This window comes from Lissotriton helveticus, chromosome 8 (genome assembly GCF_964261635.1).
Source record: "Lissotriton helveticus chromosome 8, aLisHel1.1, whole genome shotgun sequence".
NCBI lineage: Eukaryota > Metazoa > Chordata > Amphibia > Caudata > Salamandridae > Lissotriton > Lissotriton helveticus.
In genome coordinates, this window is record NC_136069.1 from 171550772 (window position 1) to 171578441 (window position 27670).

Sequence of the window (27670 nt, forward strand, 5' to 3'; positions counted from 1 at the left end):
GCGAGCTAACCTGTGGTCTATAAGGTTGACTTACAACCAATCACCATAAGGGTTGTTTGGACTGATACAAGGTGATCACTAGAACTAGTGAGCATCATATATCAGGCCAACTTCTCACACGGTCTTCCAATAACGCATGCCTCTTGGGCCGCTACACCCACTCTCTGTGGGATACGGTTGCGGAAGTGCTGCCAGAGTGTCCGTTGGAGGTACGGGCCAAACTCGGCCAAGCCCTTGTGAAGGGCCGGGATGCAGCCAAATATTCTATCCGGTGTGGGCTGGATACCACCGACTCACTAGGTAGAGCGATGGCAACGACGGTGGCGGTCAGACGCCACGCCTGGTTGAGGTCCGCCAACTTTTCGGCCAATGTCCAAAACACACTGATGGACATGCCGTTTGATGGCCGTCGCCTCTTTGGCGACGAGGCAGACCATGCGCTTGAGCGCTTTAAGGACTCCAGGGCTACGGCCAAGTCCTTGGGCCTCTCGGCCCCGTGCCAGCAATCGGCTACCTTTCACTCCTTTCGTGGCCAAGGAAGGGGTGTACCCACACGTGCTGCCAGCCACGCTCCGCAAGGTAATACCCAACGCGGTGGCGGGCGTGGGAACCGGCGGTCGGGGACAACGGCGAGGTCAGTCCACACCTTCCCCCGAGGTATCCACCTCTAAACCCTCCTAGTCCGTGCTTTCAGGCCCATGTGACGCCAGTGGGGGGCTGGGTTCGCCATTACCACCTCCACTGGCGCACTGTCACTTCGGACAGGTGGGTGCTGCAAATCGTCCGAAGGGGCTACTCCCTCCCCTTCGAGGCGACTCCTCCAGCCATGCCACCGAAGAACCACCGTGTATGGGGGATCATTTGCGACTTCTGCAGGAGGAAGTTACGGCCCTCTTGGCCAAGGGGGCCATCGAGCGCGTTCCTGGGCCAGAAGTAGGGTGTGGTTGCTACTCCCACTACTTTCTGGTACCCAAGAAGGGCAAAGGGGGCCTACGCCCTATCTTGGACCTAAGGAACGTCAACGGCTTCCTCCGGAAGGAGAAGTTCAAAATGCTGACACTGGCTCAGGTCCTAGCTGCCCTGGACCCAGGAGACTGGATGGTAGCGTTGGACTTGCAGGACGCTTATTTCCACATCCCCGTCCTGCCGGCCCACCGGCGCTACCTGCGGTTCACGGTTGGCCACGAGCACTTTCAGTATACCATGCTCCCCTTCGGCCTTACCAGCGCCCCACGGGTGTTCACAAAGGTGATGGCGGTGGTCGCAGCTCATTTGCGCAGGTTAGGGGTTTCAGTCTTCCCCTACCTCGACTACCGGTTGTTGAAGGCGGGCTCGCCCCAGACAGTCGTCAGCCACCTCCAGACTGCGGCAGATCTCCTGCACTGGCTGGGGTTCTCCATCAATGTGCCGAAGTCACACCTGTGCCCCTCTCAGAAGCTCCTTTTCATCGGAGCGGTTTTGGGTTTATCCATCCGAACAACGGGTCCGGGATATTCAGGCTCTGATTCCCATCTTTCAGCCGTTATCCCGGGTCTCGGTCAGGTTGACGCTGCGGCTTCTGGGGCTGATGGCCTCCTGCATCCTACTGGTGCATCACGCCAGGTGGCGGATGCGGGCTCTGCAGTGGGACCTGAAGTTTCAGTGGGCCCAGCATCAGGGCAACCTGTCCGACCACGTCCTGATCTCGGAGGGCTCTGCGAGACAGCTGCAGTGGTGGCTCACAGACCGCGATTGGGTCAGCGGCAGATCCCTCTCCCTTCCCCAACCGGAGCACGTAGTTGTGATGGACGCGTCCCTCCAGGACTGGGGAGGCCACATGGGAGAGGCGGAGATCAGAGGCCTCTGGTCTCCGGCGGAGGCCCGGCTCCACATCAACCTGTTGGAGTTATGGGCGATTCGTCTAGCACTGAAGGCATTCCTCCCCTCTGTCCGGGGGAGTGTAGTGCAGGTGTTCACGGACAACACCACCGCCATGTGGTACTGCAACAAACAGGGCGGGGTGGGGTCATGGACCCTTTGCCAGGAGGCTCTGCACCTCTGACAATGGCTGGAACGCCAGGGCGTGACCCTGGTGGCTCAACACCTGGCAGGTTCTCTGAACGCCAGGGCGGATGAGCTCAGCCGTCGGTGCATGATGGTTCACGAATGGCGTCTGAACTCGGACGTGGCGCAAGGCCTCTTTCAGCAATGGGGAGAGCCTTGGTTAGATCTATTCGCCACCGAAGAGAACGCGCAATGTCATCAGTTCTGCGCGTTGGAATTTCCAAGGCGGCACTCGCTCGGAGACGCTTTTCGTCGCGAGTGGAGTTGCGATCTATTGTACGCCTTTCCGCTTATACCACTTCTGCCCAGAGTGCAGAAGAAGATCAAGCGCGACCGGGCCCAAGTCATCCTTGTGGCTCCGGACTGGGCACGAAGGTACTGGTATCCAGAGCTACTCATTATGTCAGTCGATCCCCTGGTTCGTCTGCCTCTTCAGGAGGTCCTTCTGTCGCAGCAACAGGGGACGGTCCTCCACCCGAACCTGTCCAGTCTCCACCTCCATGCTTGGAGATTGAGCGGCGACAGTTGAGGCCATTTGACTTGCCTCCTGAAGTCTGTAACGTCATTCTGGCAGCCAGGTGTCCCTCCACAAAGTCGGTATACGCCTCCAGGTGGAACAGATTTGTGGCATGGTGCACAGCAAAGGCTGTGGATCCTCTTGCTGCCCCTCTCTCTGAGGTTCTTCTCTTCCTTCTTTCTCTTGCCCAGCAGGGCTCTGCTCTGGGCACTATCAAGGGCTACCTTTCTGCCCTTTCAGCCTTTCTAAGGCTGCCTGATCAACCTTCTTTGTTCAAGTCCCCTATTGTAAATCGCTTTCTGAAGGGCATCACACACACATTCCCTCCTGTTCCGTTTGTGATGCCTCAGTGGGCCCTGAACCTTGTTCTTACGTTTCTGATGTGCACTCCCTTTGAGCCACTTCACAACTGCCCTCTCCGCCTTCTAACTCTGAAGACTGCTTTCCTGGTTGCCATCACCTCTGCCAGGAGAGTGAGTGAGCTCCAGGCTCTTTCTTGTACTCCTCCTTTCCTTTCTGTCCATCCGGACATGGTTGTGTTGCGTACTAAGCCATCTTTCCTGCCCGAGGTTGTCACCGCCTTCCACATCAGGCAGTCTATCACCTTGCCCACCTTCTTTCCGCCACCTTATCCCTCTAAAGAGGAAGAGCGGCTCCACCGTCTGGACCCAAAACGTGCGCTCTCGTTCTACTTAGATCGCACACGCCAGTTCCGGGTGGATGACCAACTCTTTGTTGGTTACGTGGGCGCTAAGAAGGGGAAAGCGGTGCACAAGAGGACCATCTCCCAGTGGATCATCTTGTGTATCCAGGCATGTTACTCCTTGGCTAAAAAGGAGCCTCCAGTTGGATTGCGGGCTCATTCCACCCGAGCCACGGCAACTACAACTGCCCTGGGCCGGGGAGTGCCCTTACAAGACATCTGTCAGGCAGCTACGTGGGCATGGCTGCACACGTTTGCAAGACACTACTGCCTGGACAGCCAAGTCCAGGGGGGTGGCTTCTTTGGCCGTTCTGTCCTCCAGGACTTTCTGGTGTGATTATTGGTTCGCAGACCCACCACCGGGGTTGGTATTGCTGGGGTATCTATTCTAAGGTAAGGAATCTAATACTAACGTGTCTCTTTCAGATGCACAAGTTACTACTTGTGTAACGATATATCTGTAAGAGACATTAGTTAGTATTAGATTCCTTACCGACCCACCCATCCTCCCCGTTCTGCGAACCGATATCTAGGGTTAGGGTTATCCCCTTTCAGGGCCCTCGTTTCAATGGCACCAGTGTTGGTTTTTAACATGGCTCAGTGCTTCTGGCGCGGGAAAGCTGTGTTTAAGAACTGACGTCAGCACGCGGAGGCGGCGTCTAAGTACTCTGATGACGTCATCACGGCGCCCACGACGCCGACGACGGACGCGGAGCCGCAGACGACGCCTACCGACGCGCAAGGGTACTGCTACGCAAAAAAATTCCGGATCCAGTCTGACGCCTGGGGATATTCTAAGGTAAGGAATCTCATACTAACTAATGTCTCTTACAGATATATCGTTACACAAGTAGTAACTTGTGCAATAGTAGTACTGAATACATTACATAGACATCCATAGAAAGAAAATTCAATTGAGCACTCTGTCAACCTCATTTTATAACATCCAAAGTTCATCTAATCACAGCAGAGACCTCAGAGTAACCCTCTCTACAGAACCACAACACCTCAGATTTCTTACCGCATGTTGTGTGATTGGGAGTCTCTCTAAGCTCTGCTCAGTGACAGTTTTCAACTTTTGACCTCCAGCTTTCAGCTCAAGGTATTGCTTTCTGTAACTTTCATAATGCCAAGTAAAAAAGGGTTGTTTAGGCCCTGTAAGTCTTGTGGCAATTCTAGACTTTTCTCAGAAGATCCCCACAAGCAATGTCTCTATTGCCTCTACCCTAACCATAAGCCCAGGGAATTCAAATGCTGCCGCACCTTCTTGGCTAAAACCCTCATGGATACGGATGATTGCTCCTTTGATTCCAGAAGTAAACGGCAGTTTCTGAATCTGGCTCTGACACTGAGGCAAAGCCCCATTCTTCCTCCAGGAAAAGAAAAGAAGGTAGCTCCTTTTCTCACCAAGGGGACTCCAAGAGATCGAAATCACAGGAGTAGGAAAAATCTGAGGAGAAATGCCACAGAAAACAGGTAGAAGGAACTCTAAAATCATCTTCTGCTCCAGTTTCTGCTTCTATAACACGTGTGAGAGATCTTTCTTCTCGTCCGTCGACGAGGTAGTCGACAAGAGCTGTTTCTGTCAGACCTTAGGCGATTCCTTCGCCTTCAACGACGACAAAGTCGACGGTCACTACGTCGATGGCCGCTGTGTCGACGGACCAGCAGTTAACTCTGACGACGACATCGTCGTCGACGAGATCTTCGTCGATTAGCCTTCCTCCATCTACGAGAATTTCTCCATCTACGACCACTCAGTCAATGACATTGCCCTCCTTTCCGCCGACGGTGGTGGTGTCAGCGTCGACACCGTCAACAGCACCATCGACAGGCCCATTGAAGGGAGAAAAAATCCCTTTGGGGCTTTCTAAGGTTCAGGATTTTAAAAAAATTACTCCATTGCCACCTACACGTTGTGAGAAGTTGGCCTGAGATATGATGCTCACTAGTTCTAGTGATCACCTTGTATCAGTCCAAACAACCCTTATGGTGATTGGTTGTAAGTCAACCTTATAGACCAGCTATCCTAATGGTAGCGTGGACAAAGCAGTCTTAGGCTAAACTCTTTTGGCATGTGAAGCCAGCTGTTTTACCATAATATAACCCCTTGAATATCAGATGAATGGACACCACACAGGTTGTTATGAAAATAAACAGTATATTTATTAATAACAAACACCTCTGAACTCTTTGAGGTCAGAGGGCTAAGCACATGACAATCTCTTAGGAAAAATACGATAAGTTGCACAAAATTACAATGGTGCCCTAGGGGCACAACAAACCATATACTAAGTAAGTGGAATGTGAAAGTCGATAGAAGGAATAGAGCTGTCCAGAGGCTGTAGGATCGTTGGGACCACGCTACACTAACTCTAGGTAAGTAATAGGAGGCCCACGGAACGCGTGTGCAGAGTGTGAACTCACACGCGAGATGCGTAACAACGTCTATGGACAGTACAGTTCAAGAAAAAGGTAAGTACGGACAATCCTGACTAGTTAGGACTAAAACGACTGTGGAACTGGACACTAGGAGAGTCAATCTACCCTTGAGCACCGAAATGCTCTTGTTACCTCACCCACGGGCTGCGGGTGCATAGGTGCAAAGTCGTGTCGGGTTCCGGCGTTGAAGTCTATGGAGCCTGGAGGAAAAGATGCTGCAGGCGACCAGGAGGAAGATGTCCGGTGTGATCCAAGGGTGGATCAGAGATGCTGAAGACCTGAAAGCAGAGGGGACAATGTTCACAGTCACTAGCCAGTGACGGAGTGGAACCAGGAAGGAACCAGATGTCGTCGTCGCGATCAAATGGAGAGTGGATGCTTGATTCTGCAGCCACGTGGACAAGGAGGTGTCTTCGACGACCAGGTTGGAGGCACGAGCTGTCCCACGCAGGCTCTCGCTGTCGGCGGTGTCGGATCCGGGATTGGAGTCAACAGGCCTTGGCAAAGGCAACCCACGCGGTGAGTGAAAAAGGCATCTGGTGCAGACTAGGAGAGTCCGGAGTGCCCCTCTTTTGGAAGGGAGCAAGGGCCAGTCCGGAGCAACCAGACCAGCAGTGAACATTTCAAGGTTTGTCGTCTAGGAGACCACTAGCCAGCCGGCAAGTGACCAGACAACGCGTCGAGCAGCAAACAAGCAGAAGGGCCCCACGCAGATCTCGTGGAAGCTGGAGGGCTGATCTTCGGTGCAGGGGCTGCTCGGGGCTGGGGCTTCTCAATCCCCAAAGCACTTGGTCAAGTTTACCTCGGGAGTCGTGCTGGAAGCGAAGTGCAGTTTCTTTCAAGATTGCCGGTCCCACGTGTCTCGTCGCACCCACGGGTCTCAGCTTTGCTGCAGATGTGAGTTGAGGTCGGAGAGGTCTGGGAATCCGGGTCTCGTCGGGCTCTGAAGTCTGGATCCTCGAGGGAAGACGACAAAGTGAAGCAGCTGGACGCTTGATGGTGCCTGCAGTTGCAGGGTAGACACTCCTTGCCCACAAGGGAGATTCTTCAGTCTTCTGTGGAGCAGAACGTCGAAGTCCAGAGTTTCTTCTTGTAAAGTTGTTCAGGATAATCTAATTTGGAATGGGACCAGCTCCTACTTTTATTCTTCTAAAGGGGGCTGCACTACTGACTAGGTCCCTCCCCTGGGTGGGACCAGGAAGGGGGGTGGCTACACCCCCTATCCTTTGTCCGGTTTCGCGCCAGAGCTGGGGCAGGGATGCCCCAGCAACTCGTTTGAACCGGTGCATTCACAGGACACCTTGTGTGCCCCAGGCATGTCTCATTCCTTTCAGGCCTGTCCTACCCAATACACAAAATCCTGTCTGGGGTGGTGCTAGCACCTCCCAAGGCAGGAAACCCTTTGTCCAAGCCTCCCTCGCTGGAAGGACTCCCAGCAACAGGAGGTCAGACTTGTGTCTGTGGTGGCAGCATCCATTTTGTGATGCCAAGGCTCGAGTTAACTTTAACCGGGGTTCACAGTTACATCCATGTCGTGTCCCTCTAGAAGGGTGGAATGCTACCCCCGTCGCCAGAATTGGCGAGGGAGTAGTATTCAAATTCGTATGACACCTTGCTCGACATGTTTTGATAATGTTATACCAGAGTTAGCATTTAACCGCGAGGTTGATAATGCACTTAAGAGTATATGGTATAGCGTTATCATGGAACAGCTATTAGGACTTGGTTCCGCAAGCTGCAGACGGGCTCAGCTCATGCCAGAGCACCATCTCACATAATTCCAAGCACTCTGCCTTCAGGATTGATAAGGCCTGCCATAGGAGTGACTGGTAGGAATATATGTGTCCATTTTAGGGTTAGATATAGGTATACTATATCTATAGCAAAGGGTGATTACACCACCTTGCCCCAGCTGTCTTGCAGCCAGTTGTGTCAGTTTTAGATGGCCAGCCAGGGGTGGCATAATACATGCTTCAGCCCCTGGTAGGCCCTGGGTACACCTATACCCTGGATACCTAAGGTACACTGTACAGGGACTGATAAGGTGGCCCAGTACCAATTGGTAAATGCACCTAAAGTACATGGTTGTCAATTTAGAGAGAGAACAGCTAGGCTGTGGGTCTGATTAGCAGGCCCACAGCCAGGGAAAGTCGTAAACCAGTGAAGCAAAAAGCAAAATCAGGGGTAACCATAGGATTGCAGACCCCACTCTCCTACACACGTTTGCTTGACTTCCAAGAGCCTGAGGATGACCGCACGTTTGGCCCTGCATATAATCCTTCCCAGCTAAAAGTTAAGTGTCAGGACTTTGATGATGATGAGGACTTAGGGGACATTAATCAACCCTCATACCTTGCAGGAGAGTATTCTTTCACTGACCCGGCTACTGTTCAACAGCCAGAATCTTTTCAAGAGCGTTATCCCTACGAGGAAGAGACTCCTCGCCATTTTAGGGAACCACTAATTAACGTTGCAGTCTTGTTGTTAACCGACTTAAGATCAGATGCTAAATGACTACTACAGACGCTTTCCTGAGGCAAATGCTCCGCAACATCCTCCACCGCCCCAGCAGGCCCCGGGGAACACACAGGACAAGTAATTCATAGACCCATGATGGAAAAGCTTTTGCCTCCTCCTATCGTTATTCCTGATGATTAAAAAAATGTGGACCAACAACAGATAGGGGAAGGAGAGATACACACTGATGTTGACACCCAGGACGAATGGGATGATTACGTAGTTCCACACCGTCATCGCCAATCCCTCCTCCTGCTGACTCTCCTCCTGCTGATATCGGGAGCTTTCATGACCTTTTAGAAAGTACCTCGAGGCGCTTTCATCTACCCTTGCCAGTTAAACAAACTGATTGTTTCTTATATGACTTTAAGCCAGGCACTCAACGATCCATTAGAGCAATTCCCATAGTGGTTTACTTATGGCAGAAGGGTCTAAAACTGATGCGGACACCGGCTTGCATCCCAGTGGTTCATTCCAAAGCTAGATAAAAAGTACAAAACCCTGGATAATTCACCCACATGCCTTATCGGTCATCCTAGACCAGATTCAGTAATCTTGCAGGCTGCTCAAAGAAGAGCTAAAAACCCGGTATCTCAGTGTTCTGCACCTCCGGAAAAAGAAGGATGTCGGCTGGACAACATAGGGAAGAGGTTTGCTGCCCTGGCAGCCACTTCTATAAGAGCCTCCAACGCTACGGCCATTCTGGGTAGGTACGACCGACCAATGTAGTTGGACATCTCTTCGCTCTTAGAACATCTTCCTGTAGAAAAGAAAACGGAAGCGAGGGATATCTGAGGTTCAGGCTAAGGTGTTAGATATGACTTTTGACGGCGAATGCCTATTTGGAAATTATATAGATGAACCCCTTCAATCTGTTAAAAAAAAAAAAGGACACAGACAGGGCTAAATTCCTGGCAACGCTACAACAACGTAGTGTCCAGTCCTTTCGGGGCAGAGTTCGAGGGTAGTATGCATCCAGACCGCAGTTCAAACATTACCCTCAAACAACCTTTCAGGCATGCAACCAACCTTGCAGGTCCGGCACTGCATTGTCCTATTTGCGGCCCACTGGGCGTAAAAGGCAGCAATCTGCCAGAAGACAACAGGATTCTAACAAGAGGCAATGAGTTTCTCCAGGCCTCCCCCCCCCCCCCACTACAGTCCCACAACAATTCAAACCAACCTGCTAAAAATTCTTAAAAATTAGACGTCCATCTTGTCGACAGACGGGTTTTGGATGTCTTCTGTCATGGTCATACCCTAGAGTTTGTTCAGTATCCTCCAACTACCCCTCCTCAGAAGGTACTACATTGTCATCTGCCAGATCTCAAGAGGGAAATAAAAATTCTTCTTTCCAAACGCGCCATAGAAAAGGTACCCTTACGTCAGTGAGTTGGACCTGGCCCTTCTGGCAGGTTCTCCCCTGAACTTTTTGCCTGGTATTATTAAATAATTATGGTGATTCTTGGTTTCTGCGCACTTTCACTGTGTCCCAGTAGAAAGTGCGTGCGCACTCTGAGTGCGTGTGGTGAGATAGGCCTGCCCTCCCATAGGAATGCATGGGGAATGTATGTGTCCCTGGTAGTTCCTGATGCATGGGGTGTGCAGGCTCGAGTCTGGTATGTGCGGACTCGTGTGATTGAATGCTGCGCAATGATGTATGCGGCGTGTATGTGTCTAGTGTGGAAGTGCCACTTCTAGACATGGGTGTGCAGTGAGTGTGCTGGCACGTGATTGGCTGGAGCTGGCTGGTGAGCCTGGCTCCAGGAGTCTGGATGGGTCTGCCCCGGTGGTGAATGAAGAGATTAGCATGCTGATGTGAGGGAGGGATGCACCTGGGTCGTGAATAGGGCTGGGCTTTCCCCACACAATGCTGGCTCCGCCCCCTGTGGTGCGTCTAATGTCCCTAACCCTGCCAGTGAATAGAGTGAGGGGCTGAGCACATCAGGAGTGCTCCCAAACCAGCTGCGCCTGGTTTTTCCCCCACCCTGCACCTTAAGACAAAGGAATTCACAGTATAAAAGGGGGCTGTGTCCCCTTACAAAATGTTCTTGTTTCCAATTCGAATCTATCAGGGGCATGCTGCTGCTGGGGCCCAGGCGAAGGCTTGCCTCCCTGGGCCCTGCCCAGCCCCTGGACTGCTGATGTCCTGGACTCCTGAAAGGACTTTTGCTGACCTTTGTGCTTGACTGGTGTTTTCCTAGCTCCTGGGAGCGCTTCATGGTTTCCCTAGCGCCTGGGAGCGCTCTTAATTGTCCTACAGCGCCTGGAAGCGCTTTATTTGCGATTATAGCGCCTGGTAGCGCTTTTATCCCACTTTTGCGGCTGCCCACGCCGCGTGTTGCCGTGTGCCTGCCCCCTTTGTTTGGCCCCTGACGGATGCCCACCCCGCCAGGGGCATTGCCGGCATTGTATATTCCTTTAATTAATCAGGAGCCAACCCCGAGATTGTCCCTGCCGCCGCCCGGCCCCCAGCAGGAAGTCAGGCAGGCCGGGGGCGGGACCGAGGGACAAATGGAAGTGAACGTGCTTCCCCCGGGGCTGCGAGGCTCCCGGCTGGAAGGGAGAGCCCCGCCCGACGCACCGAGTCCCGCAGCAAGAGCCAGCCGTCAGCAGGAGGAGCCCCCTCCAGCCCCCCAGCCGCCGCGAGACCGGTGAGTACCCGGGAAGGAGAGGGGGGCGTCGGGGCACATTGCCGGTGCCCGCCCCTCCCCTCCAGAGCAAGGGCCGCAGTGTTGGAAGGCCCGTGGGGCCTCATTTGATGCAGAGTCCCCCAGGGAGGGACTCCGTCGGGTTCGGCATTTCCTCGAGCCCCCAGAGGGGGGCTCCAAACGACGCCGCATTTTTCTTTCAAGCCTGAAAGGCTGAGGGGGCACACCATTATTCTTGAACCCTGAGAGGCTCCTTAAGGCGCCGCAGTTGTCCCAGAGCCCCGAGATGCTCAAGGCGCCACAGTTGTTCTCGAGTCCCCCGTGAGGGACTCCAACGTAATCGGGGGCATTGTGCATTGTTCCTGGTGTGGTAGAGTGGCCCCAGCAGTCAGAGGGCCGCTCCCACTCGCCCCCAGTTGTTCTAGAGCCACGAGGCTCACAAGTGCTTTGGTGGCCAGAGCCTGTGAGGCTCCAGTGTTGGCCACATCCTCCCCACAGCTGCCCAGCACTTAGTGGGCAGCTGCTACGTTTAGGCCCCCCTGACATTGCGACACAGGGCGTCCTACCCCCAGAGAGGCCAGTTGCCCTGGGTATAGTTATGAGTTCATGCTAATGTGATTTCTGCAAAGTGTTCTTTGCTGCACCTCTGAATGTGTTTTGATGCGTCATGTGCCTTGTTCTTACACCTCTGAATGTATGTTTATACATCATGTGCCTTGTTCTTACACCTCTGAATGTGTTGTTTATGCATCATGTGTTCTCCTGTGCTGCACCTCTGAATGTGTTTTTAATGCATCATGTGCCTTGTTCTTACACCTCTGAATGTGTTGTTTATGCATCATGTGTTCTCCTGTGCTGCACCTCTGAATGTGTTTTGATGCATCATGTGCCTTGTTCTTACACCGCTGAATGTATGTTTATACATCATGTGTCTTTCTTACACCTCTGAATGTTCTATGCATCATGTGTGAAGCTTCTGATTGTTATATGTTCTAAGTGCTAGTTCTACGAAGTGCATATTCCTGACAGTGGTGCCTGTGGCCCTGTCCTGTACATAATCCCCTGTAAATTCTGCCCGTGCCTGTTGGCACATTGTAATGTGTGTGTTTTTATCTAATGTGTTTTGGTGTAATACAAAGGCTATTTTTATATATAACCTTGTGTGGAGTTTTCTTTGTGGTGGGCCTTGGATGTTGTTGCTGGTGGGTGCGCGCGCAAATGCTTTACACATCGCCTCTGAGATAAGCCTGACTGCTCGTGCCAAGCTACCAAGAGGGTGAGCAGGGGTTGTCTTGGCGGGTGACTTCCTTACCCTGACTTAGGAATGGTGGTTTCTGCCTGGCTTTGGCGCAAGCCTTAGCCAACCAGAAATCCCATTTCTAGCACAGTGCAATCGGGGGTTTTATTCCCACTTCTTAATCATAAAGAATACAGGAAAATGGAGGCAGGTCTTGGACCTCCGGTTATTTAACAAATTCATCAAAAACCAATCTCATAGCTGCCAAGGTTTTAGATTGCTATTTGTGACATTTTCATAATTTCAGTGTAATTATAAGTGACATTCAACAACTATGAGTGACACTTTCTCGCAAGTAAAATCAAGCGATAAAAGGCAAGGGAAACATAAAAATATCAGAACCTACACCAACGGCCTCCTCTAAAATTGAATTAAATTAATGACATAGCTGTGCAGACAGACTAGTGACCGTTGAGCTTGGTGTGCCCTTGATCTCTGCCTGACTCGGAGCACTGCAGGCATCAGGTCTCTGCCCTGTGTGCAGAAGGTCTCAAAGTGTCCAGCAGTTATTGCACTGCCTTTTTGGCAGCAGGCCTTACTGTTTGTGAATGAGAGACTGCAGGTTTGTTCTGTGTGTGGCAGCGGGCACCACAGAGTCTGCAGCTGTATGGTGCTGTGGGTGCAGGAGGCTTGCATCTGTGTGCACAGTGTAGCTGTGCGCCTTGCTTTATGGGTCCAGGAGGCTTGCATCAGTGTGTACAGTGTAGCTGTGCACCGTGCTGTATGGGGTGCTGTAGGCTTGCGTCTGTGTGCACAATGTAGCTGTGTGCAATGCTATGTGCATGCAGAAGGCTTGCGTCTGTGTGCACAGTGTAGCTGTGCTGTATAGGTGCCGGAGGCCTGCGTCTGTGTGCACAGTATAACTGTGTACTACGCTGTATTGATGCAGGAGGCTTGTGTCTGTGTGCACAATGTAGCTGTGCGCTATGCTCTATGGGCGGAGGAGGCTTGCGTCTGTGTGCACAGTGTAACTGTGTGCTATGCTGCATGGGTACAGGAGGCTTGCGTCTGTGTGCATGGTATAGCTGGGTACAGCAGAACTTCTTAAATAGCATGCCTCAGGCCTCATATCTCAGACTCGCCCAACATGCGGCTGGACGTCTGTGTGCAGCAAGCTTCAGTCTGCATACAGTGCTCCCAGGCCTCAAACTCTGTGTGCAGTGCGCCTCAGATTTGGCATCAACACCATGGTTCAGACTCTGCATGCACAAGACGCCTGCCTGACTGTTAGCTCCCGTTTTAGTCTTTCACTCCTCAGCAGGCTTCCGGCTATCTAGTGCAGCAGGCCTCATGGTGTTTAAGTTTAGCATTTTTATGAAGTTGTCTCGAAGTTACACATTTATCTTTGCCTCTTTCTATAGAGCGCACTGTCACAAGACGCTATGGGTATTAGTGCGCTTTATATAATCCCAGGCACACACTTACTTAAAATTAATATGCAGCTGTAGCTGAAGTACTTTTCAAACTGTACAAACAGCACCTCAATGCCAATGTAATCTCGTCCCCATTTCAGTATTTCCTGAATAAAAAGGTCTTGAAATATTCACTGAACACATTTTGTTCCAACTTAATTCAGGAAAGCCCTCCTCTTAAGACCATATCTTCAGCAGTGAGGGGAAGAGGTCTGCAGTGGACGCCGATCACTTTTTTCGTCTTTCTACTAATAACTTTTTTATGGATGCAGCTCAGTAAGGACACTGCAGCTTCCGTGTTTATGACACGCACAGCCCATGTTAGCACTTTTCTTGTAAGTGAAGCGTAAACCACTCTTATTACTCTTATTACATTGAAATAATTGGCACACCATGTTACCTCATTGACAAGATCCCTAGTGTCGATCCTCAGGACACATTTAATTTTCGTTGTCACTGGAACAGCTTTGGCATGAATCAGGAGCACGCATGCACCCAACGTGTGCAGGTGATTAAGTGAAGAAAGATCACCGGCATGGCTCGCCTCTCGGTGGTTAGGACGGTTTCCCTCGGCAAATGTATTGCCGCAGTGCGGGTGGTGAGGTCATTGATTTAATTTCAGCAGATAAATGAGGCAGGGCGCGGCGGCCGGTGCAGGGGGTGGGGGTGAGGTCATTGATTTTAATTTCAGCAGATAACTGAGGCAGGGCGCGGAAGCTGGTGCAGGGAGGCAGCGTCGTCTCAAGCACCATGCTGGTGCTGCCGACGACTGTATGACAGTGCGCAGTGCACTGACTCATATGCGGATGGACGCGGACAGAACACAGTGCCTGCCCACCGGTGCGCGGCACTGCCTCGGCCCGGGGAGATCAGGCGGCCGGGGCTGTAGTCTGAGTGACTCAGCCAGGCCACGGGCAGGAATTTCAACTGGGGGCAGGCAATTAAGATACATTTGTAGCAGCCATGTGCACAAGATTATGTTACTGACTGAGCCTGTGCTTGTAGCAGCGCCCGGGCCTGCAAGTCTGCGGGGAGCAGCTGAGCCGGCGCAGGTCAGAGGCGCGCTCTCTAGCAGCCTGGCGTGACCAATTACTTCAGCACTAGTACAAGAGTCAGTGACATTAAAATGTGTGACAATGCATTTCAGTGCGGTGATGCGGAACACCACACTGAAATGCGTTAGTCACTCCTGATGCGTGATACTTGGCAGGCCTGCAATCTTTCAAAATGTTGTCTCTGCAGGACATCCTTCTTCTTATGGAAAAAGGGGATTATCTGTCATGTCTCGATGCTTATTTTCACATCCTCATTCACCACAATCATCGAAGATATCTCCGGTTCGAAGTGGCTGGGTGCCATTATCAGTTCAGAGTGCTTTCCTTTGGTTTGAAGTCGGCCCCCAGAGTCTTCACCAAATGCATGGCCCTGATAGCTGCCTTTCTGAGACCCTCAGGTGACCCAAGTTTTCCCCTACCTGGATGATTGGTTAATAAGCGCTCCTTCGTTTCAGGCAGCCAGAAACTCTACTCAAACTTGCTGGAATCTCTTCCAGTCTCTGGTTCTCCACCTCAATCTAGAAAAGTCTTCTTTCATTCCTTCCAGTTCTCTGACTTTCATCTTGCATCAATACAAATCTAAGCAAAGTTTTTCCAACTCTCAAAAAGGTCTTGCGTCTCCAGGGAATGACACGCCTTCTATCGTCAAAAAGGTCAGTTTTTGTCAGAAAGTACAAATCTATGCAGGGGATGATGTCCTCATGCATTCAACTAATTCCAAATTGCCATCTTCATATGCGCTCACTGTAGGAGCAACTGGAGACTCAATGGGCTCAATCCAACGGGTCATTCAACAGCACTATTCAAATCTCGACGGCTATGAAATCTGCAATGTCTTGGTGGCAGATCGAGAAAAACATAACTCGGGCCTGTCCTTCATTCACTCAACTCCTCAGTTTGTGATGACGTCACCTCCAAGAGCTTCAAGTGCACGGAAAATGGTCCAAGCCGGAATCGAAATGCTACATAAACCTTCTAGAGCTAAGAGTTGTGTTCTTGGGCCTCAAAGCATTCTTGCCTCGGATTCTGGGATCTCCAATTCTGTTCCGGATGGACAATACCACCACCATGTTTTAACTCCAGAAACAGGGTGGCACAGTAATATCACGTTCTCTCTCTTCAAGCGCAAGAGATTTGGAAATGGCGTCTCCTCAACCAAATTTCACTCCGAGTGCGGCAGGTGCCGGTAGTCCACAATCAGTGGACCCACTCTCTCAGCAGGGTGTCCAATCAGTGCCATGAATGGGAGCTCAACGACCAGATGTTGCAGATGGTCTTCCGGTCTTTGGGCTTCCCAACATTTGATATGTTCGCTACCTAAACAAAAAGTACACCTTTTAGGTAAGCAGGACTCCTCAGCCTCAATCGGGGGCAAATGCTTTTCTGCTCTCCTGGACAGGAAAATTTGCCTATGCCTTCCCCTCGTTTCCTCTCATTCCTCGAGTTCTCCAAAAAATAAAACGGGAGCCGTGCAGTATAATTCTTATCGCTCCCGGGTGGGCAAGCCAATTTTGGTACACAGAGCTTCTTTGCCTATCAGAGTTTACTCCGATTCTCTTTCCTCCAAAGGAGCATCTTCTTTACATGGTAAAGGGGCAAGTGATTCTTCTGCAAATTCCCTCTCTTCACTGATCAGCTTGGCTCCTCACTTCATCGAATTTGAGAGTTTGAACATAGCTAATGATTGCAAAGCAATTTTACTAAATTCTTGAGCTCCTTCCATGCTCAAATGTTACTCTTCAAAGTAGAAAACGTTCTGTGTGTGGTGCAGCGTTCATTCTTTACATCCTTTTTCATCCAACCGGAGCAACTATTGCCACACCTCTTACACCTAGCTAAGGCGGGACTCTCACCTTCGTCCATTAGGATCCACCTTGCTGCGATTTCTAGATACAGACGACGTCTGGATCAATCTTCATTGTGGTCGCATAGACTTATTAAGGAATTTCTAAAAGGCCTATTCATGACCGACCCACCTGTGAAATCCCCTCCAGTGCTAAGGAAACCAATTACAGTCTTGTCACAACTAATGTGTTCTCTGTTTGAACCTATACACAAATGTGACTTAAAATTTCTCTCCTGGAAGGTGGCCATTTTCTTGGCCATTACGTCAGCCAGACGCTACAGCGAGATGCAGACATTTTCTACAAAGGAACCTTTTCTTCAATTTTTTGCAGATAGGGTTATTCTACGTACGAATCCTTTTTTCATACCTAAAGTACCATCATCTTATCTCCTCAACGAGCCTATAATTCTGCCTACATTTATTCCAAATCCGCCCTCGGTGGCAGAAAAATTTCTACATTCTCTGGACATCAAGCGCTGTTTGAAATTTACCTGCAAAAGACAAAATCCTTTTGTAAGTCTTTTCAGCTGCTGGTTTCTTACACTGCACCCAGGAAGGGACTCACCCTAACTAGGGCCAGTATTGCTCGCTGGGTCTCTTCAGCTATTGTTTTCTGCCATGAGAAGGCTGGACATCCATTGCCTGCAAGAGTGCAGGCCCATTTGCAGAGAAAGGTCGCAACTTCTTCAGCCCTGTACGGGGGCTTCTCTCCCTGACATATGCAGCGCGGCAACGTGGGCGAGGATGCACACGTTCACAAAGCATTACTGCCCAGATGGTTGGCAGAAGGTAGATATAGCCGTGGGACAAGTGGCTCTTCGTCATCTCTTTGCCTAAGGTAGGAGGCTTGTAGCTATCCAGATTTCTTTATCTATTTATGGTGTTTATTCTTGTATAATCTATTTGATTGTTGAGGTGTGGTGGCTCTGTGGAGAGGATTACTCCGATGTCTATGCTTTGATTGGCTGAACTTTGGATGTTCTAAAATGAGGTTGATAGAGTGCTCACTTGAATTTTCTCTCTATGGAGGTCTATGTAACGTATTCAGTACTGACAACGTCAAAATTCAGATCCCTTTGGACTTGCGACTTTCTATATAACTCACTATTCACACATTTCTATCATTCAAAATATATTCAAACTTTGAACACCCTCATAGGAATACACAAACACGAATATTTAAAATATCCATTTAATATGACATCAAAAGGTCAGTGCATTCAGAAATACATCATATAATTAAAAACAGTTCACGTAATAAAAAAAAAAATTACATAAAAATCGATCTAATAATGAAAAATGTCCAAGTATACATGGTGGTTTGGTGCGCAGTACCATTTTCTCACCTTGGAGGAGCTCTGGCTCTTCTCAGGTTCCACAGCAAAGACATTCATGCCCCTTGTTTTGTACTCCTACTTTGGGCTCAAAAAAAAGTCCTCTTTGTGCCTCTTTAACCATATTGGTCCAGGAGCTTATAACTTTGATTTTCCTTCAACAGTAAGGCACTTAGCTGAGGCCCAAAAATGGCAGCTCTCCAAGGTTGCAATGCACCAGTTCTTTTGATTCTGGCCACCCACCTCCAACTTCTCCAGGGGGGTCACATGACCAGGATCAGATCAGATCCTGTGTTCGTTCAAAACTCATCCCTGGCAAGGCCTCTCACAGGTGCACCTGCCCAGCACCAGAGCCCCAGTGAAGCCACAGCCTATAGGCATTCTTTCCCCTTGGGCCCCGCTCAGCTCCAGATTTCCACCAAGGCACTCCTGGTCACCGGGCTCTCACCATGATTATGGTCCTTTTTGGTTCTCTCTGTAGACTATGATCAGCCGTCTGCCTTCACTGTAGGTAGGCCAAGGAGTGCATTGAGGGGACCTTCACTGTGTCAACCGTAGGAGCCTACTTTACAGTCTGCTTATCAGGGGTCCTGATACCCCCCTCCTCTCTCCCTGGGCTGCTGTAAGCTTGAGGACTTCCTCCTCTCCCACAGCCCACCAGAACACCCCCATCTTGGCTGCTGGCCAACTTCCCCTTCCCCTTCCCCTTTTTACCTTGCCTCCCACTTTCCCCAGCAACGTTCCTTGGCATACGATTGAAAAGAACAAGAAGACTTACGGTGTGGGAATTCTTTTTTGCCTGTAAAAAACAGAACTGAAGTGTAGCACCTGTCAACACAAGGCATTCTGGAAGATAGAAGCTACTTTGTCCTTAACGGGGCAATGTTTATTGTCCTCTTAGTTTTATGGCTGCATTTTCCAAATTTTTGAAATGTTTTCTTTTTGAAAGAGGCCAGAGATTACTACATTGATGCTGCAATGAGGTTTTCACATTTCTGATTGTAATTGGGTGCAAAACCGTTCAATTTCGGCAGTCTCTAAAATGCTGCTATTTGCTTTTGTCTGTATTTTCATTTGTATTTACTTTAATTTTTTGCAAAGTTGCTCTGGTATCTCGTGCATCAGTAAGGAGTATTCTAGTGTTAGACTTTAAGATTCCTGGCATGCTTCTTCCAGTAATTTTTTTATTTTTCAATTTAGTTGACCCACCTGAAGAAGTCGGATCAAGTGTTCCTTTAACACCAGCTGAAGTGAATAAGATGTTATACAAGCCGAAGGTGGGGGAATGGGGAGTTAAATCTCAGAATGAAGAATGCGAGCGTATTATCAGTGGCATTGATCAGCTTCTTACTTTTGGTAAGCAGGTACTTTATTTAAGTTGATATTCAATTTTTGATTCATATATTTCATTTCTTTTATCTGTGTGTATCTCTTACAAATTAAGTTGCTAATTTCCTTAACTAATAAAACAGATTTTATTTTTTTCCTTTTTTTAAGGGTTTAATTAAGTCAAATTAAAGGCAATACAATCTGCAATCCGAGGCAGACATTGTAGGCTCCGTATTTTGTCTATGGCAAATGATATAAAATAAACTGCATTCGAATCCCAATCATGAGGGAGCATCAACAATGTGGGACATTTGTGCAGTGGACTGCAAAAATAGCAATCATGTAATAAATGCAAATACAGTAACTACTGAGGCCAATGCGTTAGACATATTGGGTTTTATCAAGTAGCGATTTCAAAGTCCGCTTTAGAAGAAAGGTATAGTCCGAAGCGTTCTTAGATAGATAGTGGGCGGGCTTGCTGTTGTTGTAACTCTGCATAATCCTCGGCCCGTTCCTTGAAAAGGGCCTCATACTTCAGTCAGTCCGCCATCTTCAGTGGAGGACCTCTCATCGAGCAGCAGACCAGCTGTTTGTTGCCAGAAAAGCAGCACTCCCACCAATCACCAGCTTGATTTAGGTACATGTTTGGTATATCTCAGCAGGGCCATTAGCGGGGTGCATTCAATCTTAGTTTCTACTATCTGTGTTACAGCAGTGAAAACGTCCTCCCAATAGTGTCAGATTGGTGGGCATTCTAATACGAGGTGAAAGAAACCTGCAGGGTCATAAGGGCACCTGGGCGTAGCGCCAATCTCACTGTGTCTATTCTGTGCAGGTGTTGTGTTAGCAGTACAGTCTATTAGGAAACCTAAAGTGAAGGAACTTATAACTATAATTAATTGATCAATATAAGTTTTGTTTGGGAGCAGCAGTATTTCCATATATCTGGACCTATATCTTCCTCGGTCTATTTGCTCTGCACTCAGTGTTTGTACATGTTGTGAGAAGTTGGCCTGATATATGATGCTCACTAGTTCTAGTGATCACCTTGTATCAGTCCAAACAACCCTTATGGTGATTGGTTGTAAGTCAACCTTATAGACCAGCTATCCTAATGGTAGCATGGACAAAGCAGTCTTAGGCTAAACTCTTTTGGCATGTGAAGCCAGCTGTTTTACCACAATATAACCTCTTGAATACCAGATGAAAGGACACCACACAGGTTGTTATGAAAATAAACAGTATATTTATTAATAACAACACCTCTGAACTCTTTATGAGGTCAGAGGGCTAAGCACATGACAATCTCTTACGAAAAATACGACAAGTTGCACAAAATTACAATGGTGCCCTAGGGGCACGACAAACCATATACTAAGTAAGTGGAATGTGAAAGTCGATAAAAGGAATGGAGCTGTCCAAAGGCTGTAGGATCGATGGGACCACGCTATACTAACTTCAGGTAAGTAATAGGAGGCCCACGGAACGCGTGTGCAGAGTGTGAACTCACACGCGAGATGCGTAACAACGTCTATGGACAGTACAGTTCAAGTAAAAGGTAAGTACGGACAATCCTGACTAGGTAGGACAACAACGACTGTGGAATTGGACACTAGGACAGTTAGACTACCCTTGAGCACCGAAATGCTCTCGATACCTCACCCACGGGCTGCGGGTGCATAGGTGCCAAAGTGTGTCGGGTTCTCGCGTTGAAGTCAATGGAGCCTGAAAGAAAAGATGCTGCAGGCGACCAGGAGGAAGATGTCCGGTGCGATCCAAGGGTGGATCGGTGAAGAAGAGGACCTGAAAGCAGTGTTCAAAGTCACTAGCCAGTGAACGGTGTGGAACCAGGAAGGAACCAGGTGCTGTCGTCGCGATCAGGTGAAGAGTGGACGCTTGACTCTGCAGCCACGTAAACCAGGAGGTGTCTTCGACGACCAGGATGGAGGCACGAGCTGTCCCACGCAGGCTCTCGCTGTCGGCGGTGTCGGATCCGGGATTGGAGACAACAGGCCTTGGCAAAGGCAACCCACGCGGTGAAGGGAAAAGACGTCTGGTGCGGACTAGGAGAGTCCGGGGTGCCCCTCTTTTGGAAGGGAGCAAGGGCCAGTCTGGAGCAACCAGACCAGCAGCAAAGATTCAAAGGTTCGTCGTCTAGGAGGCCACTAGCCAGCCGGCAAGTGACCAGACAACGCGTCGAGCAGCAAACAAGCAGAAGGGCCCCACGCAGATCTCGTGGATGCTGGAGGGCTGATCTTCGGTGCAGGGGCTGCTCGGGGCTGGGGCTTCTCAATCCCCAAAGCACTTGGTCGAGTTTACCTCGGGAGTCGTGCTGGAAGCGAAGTGCAGGTTCGTTCAAGATGGCCGGTCCCACGTGTCTCGTCGCACCCACGGGTCTCAGCTTTGCTGCAGATGTGAGTTGAGGTCGAAGAGGTCTGGGAATCCGGGTCTCGTCGGGCTCTGAAGTCTGGATCCTCGAGGGAAGACGACAAAGTGAAGCCGCTGGACGCTTGATGGTGCCTGCAGTTGCAGGGTGCACACTCCTTGTCCACAAGGGAGATTCTTCAGTCTTCTGTGGAGCAGAAGGTCGAAGGCCAGAGTTTCTTCTTGTTGAATAGTTCAGGATAATCTAATCTGGAATGGGACCAGCTCCTACCTTTATTCTCCTAAAGGGGGCTGCACTACTGACTAGGTCCCTCCCCTGGGTGGGACCAGGAAGGGGGGTGGTTACACCCCCTATCCTTTGTCCGGTTTCCCGCCAGAGCTGGGGCTGGGATGCCCCAGCAACTGGTTTGAACCGGTGTATGCACAGGGCACCTTGTGTGCCCCAGGCATGTCTCATTCCTTTCAGGCCTCCCTACCTCAATACACAAAATCCTGTCTGGGGTGGTGCTAGCACCTCCCAAGGCAGGAAACCCTTTGTCCAAGCCATCCTTGCTGGAAGGACTCCCAGCAGCAGGAGGTCAGACTTGTGTCTGTGGTGGCAGCATCTATTTTGTGATGCTGAGGCTCGAGTTAACTTTAACCGGGGTTCACAGTTACATACATGTGGTGTCCCTCTAGAAGGGTGGAATGCTACCCCCGTCGCCATCAATTGGCGAGGGGGTAGTATTCCAAATCGTATGACACCTTACTCAACATGTTTTGATAATGTTATACCAGAGTTAGCATTTAACCGCAAGGTTGATAATGCACTTAAGAGTATATGGTATAGCGTGATCATGGAACAGCTATTAGGACTTGGTTCCGCAAGCTGCAAACGGGCTCAGCTCATGCCAGAGCACCATCTCACATAATTCCAAGCACTCTGCCTTCAGGATTGATAAGGCCTTCCATAGGAGTGACTGATAGGAATATATGTGTCCATTTTAGGGTTAGATATAGGTATACTATATCTATAGCAAAGGGTGATTACACCACCTTGCCCCAGCTGTCATGCAGCCAGTTGTGTCAGTTTTAGATGGCCAGCCAGGGGTGGCATAATACATGCTTCAGCCCCTGGTAGGCCCTGGGTACACCTATGCCCTAGGTACTTAAGGTACACTGTACAGGGACTGATAAGGTGACCCAGTATCCAATTAGATATGTACCTAAGGTACATGGAATCCATTGTAACAGAGAGAGCAGGAAGCCTGGGGTCCTGAATAGCAGGATCCCAGGCCAACTAAGTCAAAAACCAGCAAAACACCAGGCAAAAAGTTGGGGGCAACCATAGTCAGATATCCACCTTCCTACACATGTGTCTGTAGATAGTGCATATAAGTTGGAGGCCGTACCTGTCCGATCAGATTTTTGAATGAGGTAGGTTGTGAGGGGAAGTGTTGCTGTCTTTTTCTGACAGATTTTCCACAGTTTGTTAGTCAAAATGCCTTCCCTTTTTGACAAGTGTCTTGACTGTGGAAGAAAAAAGGCCAAATCTGACTCACACAGAGTGTGTATTCTGTGTTTACCTGTTTCTCATATTCCTGAGACATGTTCCATCCAGTGCTTGAAATTGAGAAATAGAAGTGCAGGTACTCTGTAGCAGAGTACCTGCTTGTTTCTGAGAAGTGCCGGTGTAAGAGAGTAGGATCTGCTTCCTATGGTTACCCCCACTTTTTGCTGTGTTTCACTGGTTTATTGACTTTAGTCTGGCTGTGGCCCTGCTAATCAGGACCACAGCCTAGCTGTTCTCTCTCTAAATTGATTGCATGTACTTTAGGTACATACCAGATTGGTTACTGAGTTACCTTGTGAGCCCCTAGTATATGGTACCTTAGGTACCAAAGGCATAGGTACCCTAGAGGCCTACCAGGGGCTGAAGCATATATTTTGCCACCCCTAGGAAGCCTTCCAAAATGGCACCACAGGTCTGCAGTTGCAGCCTGGGTATGGTGGTGTACGCACACCTTACTTAGATTTTATATATATATATATATATATATATATATCTCTCTCCATCCATCCATCCATCCTACTGGTGATAGCCAGTAGGTATATATAGTTAGGATTGTTTTCCATAGGGAAATCGCAACATTCTATTGGGAATAACTTTGGCACCGGTTGAGGAATCTTCCTGAAATTTTCCTTAACTTTGCCTCGCCGCGCTCCGGTCCTTCCCTGAAAGTTTGGGGGGGATTCGTCAAGCGGGGGCCGAGATAAAAGGGGGGGTCCCAAAACGTGTTTTCCCCATGTTAATTTCCATAGGGCGGTTGGACTCACTTTTAGCCCGAACGGCTGAATGGTTTTCCACCAAACTTGGCAAAATTGTAGGGACTGGTAGCCCGATGTGCCTTTGCTATGTGTCAAGATATGTGCTCCAGTGGTTTTTACGAAAATTAACTTTGAAAAAATATATATTGGGCTACATTGGGCTATATATATGTTAGAGCCCAAATGTAGCCCAATGTAGCCCAATGTAGCCCAAAGATGGCCACCAGAGACAAAAAAAAACAAATGTAGCCCAAATATCAGCCAGATGTAGCCCAATGACAGAATGTCCAAGAGTGTTCTAAAGAACAACTAGAGCGCTAACAGTCTTACTTATGACAAAAGTATGGCACACCTGAAGTCATCTTGATTGGAATAAAGTGTTAACACTTAAAACATTTAATTTGCAAAGGAACAAAATGAGGGGGTTCATTTTGCCATAGAAATTATGATTAGTGCTGAAGAAAGAAAAATTAGGGCACATTTTGAGTGACTTCTCAAATCCTCTTATATTTCATTAAACAAATTCTGATATGCAGTCTCCCAAGATGGCCACCAGAGACAAAAGAGCCTGTGCTTAAAAACTCTGTTAGCAAAGCAGGCATTTGAGATTTAAAAAACGTTTTAATATATAAAAACGTTATCCGCTAATAGAATTAGCATTTAAAAAACCTTGCGAATTCAATGAAAAAACCATAGGTTTCAGGCCTTATATAGTTTGGAATTAGCATTTAAAAAACCTTGGGAATTCACTGAAAAAACCATATATTTCAGGCCTTATATAGTTAAGAATTAGCATTTAAAAAACCTTTGAAATTCACTGAAAAAACCATAGGTTTCAGGCCTTATATAGTTAGGAATTAGCATTTAAAAAAACCTTGCAAATTCACTGAAAAAACCATAGGTTTCAGGCCTTATATAGTTAGGAATTAGCATTTAAAAAACCTTTGAAATTCACTGAAAAAAACATAGGTTTCAGGCCTTATATAGTTAGGAATTAGCATTTAAAAAACCTTGCAAATTCACTGAAAAAACCATAGGTTTCAGGCCTTATATAGTTAGGAATTAGCATTTAAAAAACCTTTGAAATTCACTGAAAAAACCATAGGTTTCAGGAGTTATATAGTTAGGAATTAGCTTTTAAAAAACCTTTGAAATTCACTCAAAAAACTATAAGTTTTAGTGGTGCTATAGTTAGCTGGACATTTTACTCATACAAAACCATTGAAATTGCTCATATATAGTTAGTTGTACTAACTATATTTCGCGCACCCGCAATCCACTGCTGATGATGTCACATATTAGATCATTCATGACATGGTCAGTGACATCACTGATGACATCTCAAATGACATCACTGATGACATCATCCACGTGACAATCACATACACCTTTTCATACACTATTACAATTTTTCATCACTCTTTGTAAAATACAGAGTATCATATTTAAATCCATTGTCACAGCAATACAAGTATCTAAAAATCCACTCAGTGATTCATAGATGTATACAAACATCTAATCACTTACCTATGGATTCACTCATACATGCTGTCAATGAACAATAGAACACTATCAAAAATACTTATACATCTATATCGACATTAAACAACAGCACGCATCCTATTCACATATGAAGTCATCCTACTCACTTATGCAAACAATGGATCATACTTACATATTTACTTAGCAAAACACTTATACAAACACCACTTCTTCTATTCATTTAGATAGTAAGTCATACTTAGTGAATTATAAAATCATTATTACAAGTAAACAGTTATCCATACAGTCACTCACACAATCCTTGTGTCTTATGTATACTTATTTATATACAACAACTGACATATACACTGCCTTTTATTTTTCTAGTTTGTTGGACCTGTACCATTGAGAAATATATTTGCTCATCACCACAACCATAAAGATATTCACTCACCCAAACAACTGTTAGAACATGTAGTTTTAAGTTCATATATCTACTGAATCAACTATTCACACATCTTTGGACAGTCACACACCCCCCACCGAACCACACACACTTTCACATTCCCATACAAATACTCAGTTAACTAGTCAATAACTAATATAGACTTTCACATAGCTAGTAAGCAACTGTAGAATCAGTTTACACAACAACTGACAAAGCGATACAGATATTCACACAGTTTAGTCACTATCCACTATATTTAGTGAGACATTATAAATCGTCAAGTAAACAGTCAATTACACTGCTACTAAATCCTCCATCCAAATATTTATTTATATATATCCACTTATTCTTCAATGCAAATAGCTATATATATAATGCATATTTAAATAACGAAGCAAACCACATTCACTGGATGATGTCATCAGTGATGTCATCAGTGATGTCATTTGAGATGTCATCAGTGATGTCACTGACCATGTCATGAATGATGTACGATGTGACATCATCAGCAGTGGATTGCGGGTGCGCGAAATATAGTTAGTACAACTAACTATATAGGAGCAATTTCAATGGTTTTGTATGAGTAAAATGTCCAGCTAACTATAACACCACTAAAACTTATAGTTTTTTGAGTGAATTTCAAAGGTTTTTTAAAAGCTAATTCCTAACTATATAACTCCTGAAACCTATGGTTTTTTCAGTGAATATATATATATATATATATATATATATATATATATATATATATATATATACACACACATACACACATACACATACACACACACACACATACACACACACACACACACACACATACATACACACATACACACATACACACATCCTGTGGCAGGCCTTGACAATCCTGAAGGCAGTGTGCTTGTTTTTGTGTGAGAGGGTGCGCTAGCATCAGTTGAGCCCCTCTGCAGCTTTCAGAATCTCTTCCTTATAGCTGTTCTATGATATAGCCATACCATATACTCTTAAGTGCATCACAATCCTCGCGGTTAATGCTAACTTTGGTTTGGCTTTATCAAAACATGTCGTGTTTGGTGTCGGAACACTTTGGAATACTACACTCCCCCTCCCCCCACCGCCAGTTCTGGCGGCGGGGGTTGCATTCCACCCTTCTAGAGGGAGAAGACATGTACCCACTTACTTACCCGGTAAATGTTTAAAAGAGCCTCAGCATCACAAAATGGATGCTGCTGCCACAGACACGAGCCTGACCTCCTGCTGCTGGACGAAACTCCGGCAGGGGAGGCCTGGACAATAGGTTTCCTGTCCAGGGATGCGTAACCACCTCCCCAGACAGGCTTTAGTGTATTGGGGCAGGGTGGGTGCATTCAGTGAATGCTTTTCAGACAGGACCTGGGGAGGGGGTGCCTGCACCTCCCCAGACAGGATTTAGTGTATTGGGACAGGGTGGGTTGCATTCAGTGAATGCTTTTCAGACACTGCCTGGGACAAACAAGGTGCCTCATGCATTTCCAGTTCAAACCGGTTGCTGGTGCACTCGGTCCCAGCTCTGGCGCGAAACTAGACAAAGGGGCCCCTAGAGTTAGTCCACCCCTAAACTTAGTATAAGTATAGGAACCCAGTCACTAGGACTTTAGATTACCCTGGACAAAACTCTGAAACAAATCTTGGACCTTCGACATTCCATATCAACTGGAAGACGGAAGAAATCTCCCTTGGGGTCAAGGAGTGACTCCCCTGTTCAAACAGGCACCAAAGAAGCATCTTGTGGGTCTGCACTTTCAAAGCTCCCGACGGATCCTGAGGAATCTGCGACACGAGACACAGACTGCCAGACATCTCCGAGGCTGACACGAGTCCCCAGCAGAGCTGAGACCAGTAGCTATCACGAGAGATGTGGGACCGGAATTCCTGGACATC

General features: G+C 48.1%; 1 protein-coding gene across 4 annotated transcripts in view; it reads left to right on the forward strand.

The window, feature by feature from the left end:
- Positions 1-27670, forward strand: part of BRWD1 (bromodomain and WD repeat domain containing 1) — a 2464655-nt gene that overhangs the window by 1731471 nt on the left and 705514 nt on the right. For all 4 annotated transcript variants that reach the window (XM_078656838.1, XM_078656840.1, XM_078656841.1 and 1 more), the window contains one exon: positions 19018-19173. In XM_078656838.1, the coding sequence (XP_078512964.1) occupies positions 19018-19173 (156 nt within the window). The remainder of the gene's footprint in view (positions 1-19017; positions 19174-27670) is intronic.